The sequence below is a fragment of the Lepidochelys olivacea genome, assembly GCF_965140295.1.
Source record: "Lepidochelys olivacea isolate rLepOli2 genome assembly, chromosome: 4".
Taxonomy (NCBI): domain Eukaryota; kingdom Metazoa; phylum Chordata; order Testudines; family Cheloniidae; genus Lepidochelys; species Lepidochelys olivacea.
In genome coordinates, this window is record NC_140414.1 from 68,721,976 (window position 1) to 68,734,815 (window position 12,840).

General features: G+C 39.5%; 1 protein-coding gene and 1 long non-coding RNA gene across 8 annotated transcripts in view; one reads left to right on the forward strand and one right to left on the reverse strand.

The window, feature by feature from the left end:
• Positions 1-3,176, reverse strand: part of LOC311519791 — a 52,610-nt gene extending 49,434 nt beyond the window's left edge. For both annotated transcript variants that reach the window (XR_014711371.1, XR_014711372.1), the window contains exon 1: positions 2,825-3,176. This is a non-coding gene — a long non-coding RNA (uncharacterized lncRNA). The remainder of the gene's footprint in view (positions 1-2,824) is intronic.
• The window catches only part of GLRB (glycine receptor beta), a 74,697-nt gene that overhangs the window by 42,684 nt on the left and 19,173 nt on the right, over positions 1-12,840 (forward strand). For 5 of the 6 annotated variants that reach the window (XR_014711370.1, XM_084626720.1, XM_084626724.1 and 2 more), the window contains exons 8-9: positions 2,238-2,390; positions 10,991-11,283. Coding sequence is in view for 5 of the 6 variants with exons in the window: in XM_084626720.1 (XP_084482846.1) it covers positions 2,238-2,390; positions 10,991-11,283 (446 nt within the window). In the remaining variant the exon portion in view is untranslated. The remainder of the gene's footprint in view (positions 1-2,237; positions 2,391-10,990; positions 11,284-12,840) is intronic. The other variant, XM_084626723.1, reaches the window with a different exon arrangement.

Sequence of the window (12,840 nt, forward strand, 5' to 3'; positions counted from 1 at the left end):
GAACTGGTGAGATTTTCATGAAAGTTGTTGTCAAATTTTGACTCTTTTTTGTCAAAAATCAATTTATTTTTTTTTACCAACTCTCTTAATAATGTTCACCTTTGTAATAACTAGGCTTTGGACCTAACACTCCCTTGAGATGACTCTCGGAGGTATTGTCATAGGTTCTTTGCAGATACAGGGAGGCATTGCTAGGTTTGCATATTAATTTACTAAAGGTTCATATTTTGAAGGCATATGGTGGGAGAGCATCTCATTGCAATACCAAATTACAACCAATCTCATGCACTGTGCAAGGGCACCTCATTAATGTACAAACTGGATTTCAAAGCTATGGTTTATGCTGGAAATGCTTGACAACTGCAAACATAGTCCCTGACTTTGTTCACCCATTTATGTCAATGGGTGTTTGTAACATTTGCATCAGTAGAAGTAGGATTGGATCCATATGTTCTGTACTTGTCCAAGCAAAAGAAAATCTGGGGATTACATTTGTATGATAATCATTGCCTGTACTAAAATAAAAGTCCCTGCATTTCTTTTTCTTTGTGTGCAAGACAGAAATTTCTCATGAAAGTGCAAAATGGATACCCTTATGATAAATGGTGATGGCAAAGAATATTATACTCTGCTTATTGAAAGATGATACAAGGCCATTAGCCAGAGTCAGAATGAATTTGACCTAACACAAACAGCTGAACACATAAAAGTCATAAATTAATGTGGAAAATAATTAAGAATTTGAAAATATCTGGAAACCATTCACCAACTGCATAGGAAGAATTCCTCAGACTAAAGATCATAAAAGGGGAGAAGAAGAATTAAGAGCATATGGATGTCTTCTACCTACAAAATAATAAGGAAAACTCTTTTTTTTCTGTTTTTGTTTGTACTTGGCTTTGTGATTATTATATATTCAAACAACTTCTAACTGTAAACTGTGTGTGTGTGTGTGGTGAACAATTTATTAATGTAACAACATAAAAAGGAACGTATTTCCCTTTTTGCTATTTAAGCTCTATATTTAAGATTTACTTGCTTTTCACCAAATTTAGCTACTAACTGGAATAGACTAAAAGCCATGGGAAAAGTCTTGCCCTGAGATGATGATAGTGAAGTTTATGGAGTTGTTTTTATACGATCAAATCCGGTGAACATAAGACAATGTCAGTAGAGTTACATGAATTTAAATATGAGCATAATTTGGCTACTGTTTTTACCACCATATTCCTTGATCCCTTTGTTCTCTATCAGCAAATATAGGGGGGCTGTGGAGTTCATTTTTACTCTTTGCTCCAGTCACTTTTCCAGGTAGTCCAGAAGTATGTTTGTGTGATGAAGTTCCATATTTAAATAAGCCTGAGCCTGTATGCCTAGTTTTTCCCAATTTTAAATTTAGAGGATTTTCTTTTAAAATTTTGTACCAACATGAAAAATTATCTTTATCAACTTTCATTATCATGGCAATTTTTATTAAGCCCTGCTTTAGGTCTCTACTTTTTGAATTTTTTTCTAATCTGAACAAGACTTCATAGCTGTACACCTTATTTTAATAAGTGTTTCCTTCTTTTTCACAAAATTGATACCAGCTGGGATTTTCACATGAGCCTAAAGGAGATAAGTGCTCTGCTCCCATTTGGCAAAATTCTGCTTTTAGAGACAGTGCATCTTTGAGAACAGAATTTTGCCAGTGTGAGTTGGGAAGCCTAATTCTTTTTGGATTGAAAACCCTAGTCTCTGTCCATGCATTCCACTTCCTTGGAATACAGAAGAATCCCCCCAGGTCCTCTTTTCTCCCTTTGGTTTTGCTTGTCCCTATTTGGTTTCCTGAATATGACCTTTCATATGCCTGTGGGAACACCCACTAGCAATGACAAAAGAAGATATTACTCTACTTTTCTTGTGTGGAAAGACTTGTAAATCTAGAGATTGATTTAGCAGCAGGCACTGTGATTTTCTCTGTTTTCTGAGGCCAGGCCAGTCATGAGCTACAGCTCTCTTTTCATTCAGGTTTTGTGAGCTCTCATATGTGCTTCAAACGTGTTTTCAGATGAACTATTTGGTTTTGGGAAAAACAATTTATTTTAAGCCTAATTCACTGAGAGCCTTACTGAAATCATGGGCAGAATCCCCACTGATTTCAACAGGGCAGGATTCTGAGTAATGCTAAAGCATTCAAATCTGAAAAGTTTGGCCTGTAAAACATTTAGAACATTAATGTGTTTATTTCTTTAAAGGTTATTACACTTGTGTAGAAGTAATCTTCACTTTAAGAAGACAAGTTGGATTTTACATGATGGGTGTTTATGCTCCTACACTGCTAATTGTTGTTCTGTCGTGGCTGTCATTTTGGATCAATCCTGATGCAAGTGCTGCAAGAGTGCCACTGGGTAACCGACATTTACACCTACTGTGAGAACGCACTTAGCACCACTTTACCCTTTTCAGTTGCTTTGATAGCAAAAGATGGGATATTGAAAGCAACTACATCCCATTGCATGGTCTTCATTTTCACTGAAACCTTCCCATTTCTAGCCTCTATAAAACACATCTCTTCATCCAGGCTTTTGCGTAATGCCATATCTAGTGTTTAGGCACAGTTTTCCTATGTCTGCCTTCTAATGTGGTTTTGAGGCAAGGAGGTTGTAATGTGTCTCCTTTCCATACCTAGAAAAGTTCTCGCTTTTATATTATACACGTATAGCGTGCACCACAGATACGGTGGTGATAGACACCTTATAGAAACTTGAATATATAAATTCATATATAATAAATAAATAAATAATGGCTAATCAAGATGATTATTAAGGTGTAGAATACCTACCTACTGCAGCAGTTGTTTGAAGATTAAATAGCAGTAATGTTCTGACGAGGATTAATGGCTACCATTACCAGACTGGCTTCTGTCTCATCAGGGCCTTGATTTATCAAAGTACTTTAACCATGTGCTCATCCTGTTCAGCAAAACACATAATAATTTACGTTAAGGTTTCCTATGGGCTGAAGTCAGGCTTAGAAGAGGTATTACTAGTCTTTGGGAGTGCTGCTGCTTCTGGTGAAGTCAATGACAGAAGTCACATTGATTTGAATGGGAACAAGATCAGATTCTTCATTTGCTACCAAGCAGTAGGGGCATAGAGTTAATTAAGAAAAAACAAACTTGACTAATTGGATTGTATGTGATACTCTAATAGATGTTAAATGAAAATAAAATCTACATTAAATATAATAAATATATTTAAAATTTGTCTTTTTCAAAGGCGTATTTTAGCATATCCATCACATGCATATGCTTTCTCCTTTCTTTTTTACTTGTCCTTTAAAAACATAAATAGCTATTTGTTTATGAAATATAGTTTATTTTAGTTTGATAGCACATGGAGTATACCCTGTTCTAACTTTATAGTGTTTACAACTTTACAAGGATCATGAATATAAAGTGCAACAGAGACAAATAATGTTTAGATGGAAGAATTTTTATGAAGTAGTATAGGGAAAATATATATTTTTGTGAAATAAAAAAATCTCTTGCAAACAAGTATTTTTCATATAGTCATTTCCAATACGATTAAAACCTGAATTTTTATAGATCAACTTTTTATGCATTAATAATACAACTTTTAAAAGTAATATAGTAGAAAGGTTTAATTAATTCAACATTCAATTTATAAGAAGCATGTTGCAGATTGTACAGTATTTGAGGATTATGTATATATACAAACTTCAGAGTATTTCTTGGTCTCAGTAAATGAATATATGTGTCTGGTTTTTTTTCAAATGTAATACAGCAGCATAATTATGTGGCATTTGGTGTGATCCCAAAAGGAAGCAATGGATTGTACATAATTTGCCTACTCCTTGCTCAGGAGGTTGGAGTGAGTGTTATTAAGGGAGGGTTGGGACTTAAGTCCCCACAAATTACAGGCATTGTGTTTTGCAGTATGGCATCAGGACAAACCTAACTTTATAGCAGCATCCTGAAGTTTTGACTTTTTATAATCTAATGAGATAAAACTTCTGAGTGAAGTGGACTTGAGAGTATAATCCATATTGAAACAAATCCCAAGTCAAAAAATACAAATATGCTTGTAAAATTATACTAATGTTTTTCCTTTGTACGAGGAAAATTGTATTGCATATGTAGTGTTGAGAGAGATCAGAGACAACTAAATCCAACAAAGCAGCAGTAATCGGTTTTGTCAACTCCCTGTGTCTTGACTGATCATATGTCACATTGGTACAACCTTTCGAGAAGCAATTTCTCCAGACCTTAAAAGATTGCTTCTAGAATAGCTAGCTATAGAGAGCCACAAGAGGGGAGAGTGGCTACTGTCAATTCAGTCCCAAGGAGTTGGTTAAAGAAATAAATGTAATTGTGCCTAAATTCCATGGGTGGGATTTTCAGTAGCGTTTGAGTGACTTAGGAGCACAAGAGCCATTGAAAGTCAGTGGGCAAAAGCTGTTTGTTATGTTCATTAATTAATCTAGAGAATTGACATGTGTTAGTGTGGGGAATATGTCTGTGTCCAGTTATGAATTCCAGTTGGTTTTATGAACTCTATTTGTACTTGTAGCGGTCATTATGAATTAGATCAGGGGTTCTCAACCTTTTTCTTTCTGAGCCCTCCCCCCCACCTAACATGTTATAAAAAAACTCCACGGCCCACCTGTGCCTCAACAACTAGTTTTCTGCATAGAAAAGCCGGGGGGTAGCAAGCAGTGCAATTGCCTGGGGCCCCCAGGAAGATAACTTGTCAGGTCCAACTTCAGTTGTCCAACTTCAGTCCCAGGTGGAAGGGCTCAGGGCCCTGGGCTTCAGCCCCGCAGACTTCACGTGACTAGACTAGAAGAGCTGTGTTTTTTCTTTAGCTGACCAAAGGGGCGCAGACTATTGATAAAAAGTGGGCTTCTGCAAGTCAAGGGGAGACTTTTCATCACCAAGAGCACATGACTCAGCAGGAGGGTGTGGAAAAAAATGGCTGTCTCTGCCTCCTCTAAAGATTTGGATCAAATCATAGATTCATAGATATTTAGGTCAGAAGGGACCATTATGATCATCTAGTCTGACCTCCTGCACAATGCAGGCCACAGAATTTCACCCACCACTCCTAAAAAAGACCTCACACCTATATCTGTGCTATTGAAGTCCTCAAATTGTAGTTTGAAGACCTCAAGGAGCAGAGAATCCTCCAGCAAGTGACCCGTGCCCCATGCTACAGAGGAAGGCGAAAAACCTCCAGGGCCTTCCAATCTGCCCTGGAGGAAAATTCCTTCCCGACCCCAAATATGGCGATCAGCTAAACCCTGAGCATATGGGCAAGATTCATCAGCCAGATACTACAGAAAATTCTTTCCCGGGTAACTTAGATCTTACCCCATCTAAAAACCCATCACAGGCCATTGGGCCTATTTACCATGAATATTTAATTACCAAAACCATGTTATCCCATCATACCATCTCCTCCATAAACTTATCGAGTTTAATCTTAAAGCAAGATAGATCTTTTGCCCCCACTACTTCCCTCGGAAGGCTATTCCAAAACTTCACTCCTCTGATGGTTAGAAACCTTCGTCTAATCCAGTGAGTCCCAAAAAAGGGTGAGATTAGATTAAGTTTGATTGCATTCGAGAGTTTGATGTTTTCCATAGATCTCAATTCTCTTATACTTTCTAAGAGTAAAGTCTGTTTTAAGAAATTACTTTGCTAAACTGAGTGCCTTACTTTACTAGTATTTGGTGCCCAGTGGGCACTAGGGAAATCAGAGCTTCGCCAGCCAGATCTGTTCTTGGGGGAGAATGGGTCTAAACAACTGGGGGCTCAGGAGGGCTATGGCACTGGTTCCTGGGCCTAGGCAGCCAGGGTTCAGGGTCCCACTGTCCAAGAGGGGTGTCACACATGGGGTCTGCAGCTGGGGAGAGCACTTGAGAGACAGAGCTTGAAACAGTGCCTAATCACTACTCAGACCTGGAGGGTTAGCAGCACATGGGATTCAGTAGGTGGATCTCAGCACAACCTGCTGGTATCCATCAAACGAGCGGGACTGGACAAATTTGCAGATGACATATGGTTATTTATGTTAGTTAAAACTAAAGAAGACTGAAGAATTGCAGAGGAATCTAATAAAGGTCCATAAATTGGCAGTACAGTGGCAGATGAAATTTTATTGACAAATGTCAGGTAATACACATTAAAAGGAAGAATTTGAACTTCTCATATGCCTGGATTCTAAATTAACTCTAACTATTCAGGAGAGAGACCTGGGTGTTACTGTGTGTGATATTTCCTCTGCAGCAGTTGTAAAATAAAGAGAAAAAAGTTAGGATGTGTAGAGAATAAGAGAGAAAATAATGATGAAACTATTTTAATGTCAATACACAAATCAGTGATATGCCTCTCTATGAATTCTGCTAGTTCTGGTAACCCTATCTCATATAAAATTTAACAGAAATACAAAGACAGGCCACAAATAATTAGAAACATGCAAAGACTTCCATTTGAAGAGAGAATGTGACAAGATTAGGTCTGTTAATTTACAGAGATGAGTAAGGAGACATGATAGAAGTCTATAAAATAATCAGTGTCACAAGGAAGGCAAATCAGGTGCTTCTGTGTCCCTTTTCTCATAATAGAAGTATAAAGAGGAAACCAGTGGTTTTTAAAGGCAGTATGTTTAAAACAGATGACAAGAAATACTGTTTTATATAACATATAATTAACCTGTGGAACTCATTGTCAGAAAATAACATTGAGGCTGAGAAGCTAGAAGGATTCAAAAAGGGATTATTGGCTACATCCCAGTCCAGCAAAATACATGCTTAAGTGCTCTGCTGCATTAGGACCCCAATGGAAACACCCATAGTTACCTCAGATAGGAATTTCAAAAATAAGAGCTATAAACCGTCATTCTTAGGGCCATAAGCCAACCACTAGCTGACGGGGTTAAAAAGAAACTTCTCTGAACTGGTTATTCCATTACTGTCCACCAAGGGGTGTTTTACACATCCCTCTAAAGCAGAAGTGGGATATGTGGACAACAGGTCACATCCAGTATGGCAATTCTTATGTACTTGTGTTTCCTCAAACCCAGCTTTTGTTCTTAATTACTGCCTACGTTTGTCGTACAGTGCACAGACCCCAGACACTGCACACTGAGCAAAGGAACTATCATTTGCTATATGAGCATGTAGCGGGGTGAGCACCCCGCTCCAGAGAGAAAGGGGTTAAAACCAGCTCTGGGAAAGGGCTGCCCCGAAGAGCCAATCCGGGCCCGGTAGGGCTGGTATAAAGAGGGCGGTGAGCTAGGAGGCAGGCAGTCTCATTCCAGCCTTGGAGTTGGAAGATCCAGGCTGCCTGGGAGCACAGGGTACCTTCAACAGAGCAGTGCTGGGGAAGAGGCAGGCGCTGGGGAGCTCAGGCCTGGCGACCTAACAGGCTGAGGCCTGACAGGAAGACCTAAGGAGGTACTGGGGCTGCAGGGAGAGGCAGCAGGTCCAACCCCCTAGCCAATGATATGTGGCCATTGCAGACTGCAGTTTTCCCCTGAGTAAAGGGGCTAGATGAGGACTGGCAGTGGGTAACTGAGGGGAGGTGGGCCCAGAGGAGTGGGGTTCCCTGTGTGAGGGGCAGCACCCCAAGGTAAGGGGCACTGTAGTCCAGCAGGTACATGGGGCCTATATGTGGCGGAGATAAAGGGACTGCAGAGGGGTGAGACACCAGCCCATAGAGGGCGCTCCAGGGCTGAGAGAGCTAATTCCTGGACAACCAGCAGGAGGTGCTGTGCTGGTGAGTCAGCACTCTGCTACAGAGCAACACACAGAAATCAGGGAAGGAAGGGGAAATATTACTACTTGTCCTACTGGGCACCTCTCCCATGAAATTAAGAGGAGCCAGGTTTAGACTAGCTGCGTGGTTGAACAAGGGCTGTTTCAAAAAGAAAAAAATCCTTCTGTTGCATGGAGGAAACTACTAAGGTTCCCCTGCAAACTCCTCACTTGTCAAACAATAAAGATGCAACAGGGATTAGTTGGGAGAAGAGGAAGTTAAAGAGGGAATCCAAGTAACAGGTTACATATGGACGGGGGGTTTCAAGTAAATCCAGGTATAAAAGAATCCCACACTGCTAGAAGGAGTCATGAGAGAAGTCAGGGTTAGGAGTTCCATGTAACTGGGAAAGGAACATTATGGTAGCAGGGGTGTCTGTATGTGCATGTGTGCACAGAGTAGGGGAATCCCCATAAAGGGAAATCAGGATGTGAGGCTTAGGAATTGAAATGTAACCTTAAACCTGTGAAATGCAAAGGTTGGTACTGCTCTTGGCAATGAGCAGTCCTGCTCCATATTCCTGGCTAAACCCTTTTTGTCACCAACCTGGGTCCCTAGGAGAGGGAAGAGGAACAGGTACATTCCCAACCCAGGCCAAGCACTTTTCTACTTCAACAAAATTGTGGAGGGGCTCTGAGTGCTCCATGGGAATTGAATATTGTTGTTTATATTTCAACTTTTGAGTTTCTTTTTTTTTCTCCCCAACTGTATTCCAGCATTTTGCTTTGGGCCAGTTTAGATAAGCACCTAATACAGCAGCACTCAGAGGTGCAACTTACCAAACTGTTGTCAGGTTCTCTAAGACATGTCAATGTTGATTTTGCAGCGAATGTTTATTTAATAGAATATTTCTTCTTCCTCCACCTGATTATATTCTTTCCTTGAAATCTGATAAAACATTCTTTCCTTTCTTTTGCTCTGAGACTGAACTTTTTACCCCAGGTTTCCAGACAAATGGAAACTAGCAGAAAGTCACTGTGGCCTCAGCTGCCCTATTGAACAAAGTGATGAAAGCTCTGCTGTAATCTTTTCAGTCAGTAGAATTTACAAGTTAGTTTTCCAACTTTAAGCCCAAGATCATAAGCTCCAAGATCTTACGTACTTCTGGGCAGTGACTGTAAAGAGCTGAGTGTTTTCAGCACCTATCACATAATACTAACAAAAATAGCTTATTAGTCCAGTAAACATATTTAAAGATAGTAAAAATAATTACATATTACAAAGAATATCCAGTTACAAAGAGATGTTTACTAGCCCATATTGGTAGTCTGTTTGGCTACTAGTTAGGTGATTCAGGTTCAGAATAGGTGTTGATTTTCAGGGCTGTTGAATGAAAGTGGAGAGGTGTATTAAGCATTTTCTATAGCATGAGCAGCAAATAGGACATAGAGCTTTATTAACTCTAACATTGCATTTACATTTCCACTCCCCACTGTTAAAAATGGGGAGTGAATCTCTAATGAGATCATCACAGATAAGTGGTTCATAATGACATTGTGAAAGGCAAGGAAAAAAGGGGGATTTCTTGTATGTGCTCAAATGCTTCAGATATGAAACAGGGAAAACCATCTGGTCCAAGCACAGGGATTTTCTGCTTTCACTCTTGGTCCATTGATATCAGTCTGATATCTCATTAGGGCAGGAAATAAATGTATTACAACCAATGGAAAGCTGGAATTACAAGCTTTAGAATGATATAGGATATTATCTCTTTCTCGACAGTATATTGAAAGATTTTGACTTTGAAATCATATCACTTTGATTATTATCATTCCCCCCATCTTTGTTTTAGTAGCTAATATCTGACAAGCTGCCAGTGTTAGATTAATGCCTTATACTAAATAAAATCTGGGATTCTAAGGTGATGGGAGACAAATGTCTAATTATAGCAGTTCTGAATATACTGGCCACTACAATCTCACCAAAATCTAAGCAAAATAAACAACGAGGGAATGGTGTGATAAAGTCTGATATTTTGTGCCCTGCTCAGCTTAAAATTACTTTGATGGAGCAGTACAAATATTATAAGGACCATTAACATTTTCCAAGCATAAGTGGATAAGGATCAGAAAAAAAAATCCCTGCATGAATTAATATTTTGGTGTGTATATTGGATAACATATGTCATCAACTTAGATGATAATATGGGGCTGACTTGACGCCTCTGCTTAAGGCCAGATTTTGAAGTTATTTACATCCATCCAGCATCACTTACTTCATTGAGGTTGCACAGGTGCAACTGAGGGAAGAATTTTACCAATAGAGATCATAGAACCAAAATGGCAATTCTAACTTGGGGAAGAGGGTGTAAGTATGCCTAATTTGACAACCATTTAGATAGTCAGCCTTTTCGACACATAAGTGTCTGTAAATATCCCATCGGCATATGACTGAACTGCTTCATTGAGATGATCTCCACATTTTGTCACCAGTGAGATGTATCCCTGCGGGTTGCTGAGCTTTAAGAACCTTCTAGGAAAGTGGTGCTCATTGGGACCATACAAAGGCCCCCTCTGAGCACCAGTCATTTGAAGCTGAAGTTATAAGACACCATGCATTCCCTAGCCACTTTATTTCCTTCCTTTGCACAGCTAATTGTGGACAGGTTTTCTTTTTGATTTTTAGCCCAAAACCTCATTTTAACTTGTACTCTAGACATGTTACACTGATACAGACCATTTTAAGTATTTTCCATGCTGTCTAGATTCCTGGGACACCTCTGGCTTAATTCTGGGCCATCATGTTAGAGCTAAAGGATATGGAGGAAAAGACAAGGTTTTAACAATGTATTTCATGCCCTTCCATCTTCCTGGAGTTAGATACACATACTCAAATGACTCTGTGTGTGTAACCATAAGTAATTTAGCATCTCTGTGTCTATCTACCTCTCCAGGCATTCAAGGTTTATTAATATTAATAAAATCCTGTCTAGATTATTAAGCCATTAGTTAACTGAAGGCATGTGTATCATGTATATTCAGCAGATAGTTATTTCTTGCAAAATACACCTGCTACATCATGAAGTTCCATTCACTCATAAGAAATGTCATCCATTAGAATCTAGCAGTATAGCTGTTTTGGGGACATTGGAAGAGCGCTCCAGCAGGGAAGAGGCTAAGAAGACTGCACAGTTTTCATTACTTTAATATATTGCTTTATTGTTTCTAGGTATCTTCTCAGTGCTCAGCTTGGCATCTGAATGTATGACTCTTGCTGCTGAACTCCCCAAAGTGTCTTATGTGAAGGCCTTAGATGTCTGGCTGATCGTTTGTCTTCTTTTTGGGTTTGCTTCACTGGTTGAGTATGCAGTGGTTCAGGTAATGCTGAACAATCCAAAGAGAATTGAAGCTGAGAAAGCAAAAATTGCCAAGGCGGAGCAAGCAGAAGGGAAAGGAGGCAATGTAGCCAAAAAGAACACGGTAAATGGTACAGGGACCCCCGTGCACATCAGCACTTTACAGGTAAGAGCTATGATATTTGATTCTCAGTTATAGTTGTTTAAGAAATATTTTTCATAGTTTTAATCTTAAAAATGGGATTAGAAATAGCCAAAACGTATTATTCTTGGTGCACGATGGTGATTAATGGGCAACATTCTGAACAGTCTACCACAAATGACTTACGTTCAGATGTTCCCAGTGAAAAAACCTGAAGCACGTTTTTTTAACACCCTAATAAGATGCCTGCTGCTGTGCTTCAAGTAAATCAAGTGACAAGCAACTTTATGATGATCTTGCACTTCTAATAGCAGCTGTGACATTATAACTGGGTTTAATTCAGTCAGGGCTTCCAGTAAGCATTTATTAAGAGCATACTCAAATAGCAACAGTCTCATTGCTTTGCTTGAAATGGCCACAGCTGTACTGCATTATACATACAGAATTTCTAATCCCAGGGACCCAGAAGTCCTGGCATTTATAAATAAGGGAGATCTCTGTTTGTTTGCCTGCCTGTTAAACTGTCCCCCTCCTTTTCTTGTGCTGTTAGAGCTGATGGAGAAATCTGTTAGTTCTCATTATATGGTTATGCATACTGTCCCATGCCAAAGTTTCTATACTGATGCTGACTTTATATGGCAATAACACCATTCTTGTTCAGAGAGATGTGGACTCCACAGGCCAACCCCCACCTGTCCTAGATGATATTTAACTTGATACCTATTCCACAGGAGGAAATATAGAGCTATACCAGGCACGAATTTGGCTCATGGTTTTCAATGACTCAACAATTTAAATGCCCAAAAATACGGCTATTAGGCCAGATCCAGGGTCCTGCTAAGGACACTTTGAGTCTGACAACAAATTACCTTAAAAAGCTGCCCTAAGAAGGAATGGGAGGATTCACCCAGTATGGGGGGGATCCTGGGTTGATGAAAAGCTGACATACACCAACTCCTACTAGTCCACCAGCATTGGGAACATGCTGGGGTTGGACTATGGTATACTCCACCAATTCCCAATGGCAGTATAGTCTCTAGGAAATCATTCTGGCTGGCATAAATTAAACCAACCCTGTGGCTGCTTTAACTTGTGCAAGGAGCCAATTTGGATCCCCAGTCCTCCCTTGATTGGGGGGAGGGGTAAAGGTGGCATAGCAACATCTTTGCTTCCCCACTCTCTGGTGCACTGAGCATGAACAGCTGGGAAGTTTGCCCCTGCCCTTTGTGTTTAGCAATTTGATGAGTACCAAATTCAGTAGTTTCCTACAATAGAATAGTGTAGATACAACATTCCAGCAGAACAGCATGGAATCTATTGATTACTTTTGTCAAAATTGATTACTTTTGTGCAGCTTAATCAAGGTTAAGATTTTAAAATGACTACGATGTTGTTGTTAGCTAAAACACATCTATCTATGTGATCCTCTATCCAAATCATGTATTCCTCTGATTGCATATTCCCTACCCGCTGCATGAGGTCCTTTTAATTGTCTTAACCACACTGTGTAAGAACATTAGGTGTTTCTCTGTCATCATGTCTTTCATCTGTGCTATACAATAGTAGTGTTCTGCAAAGCTT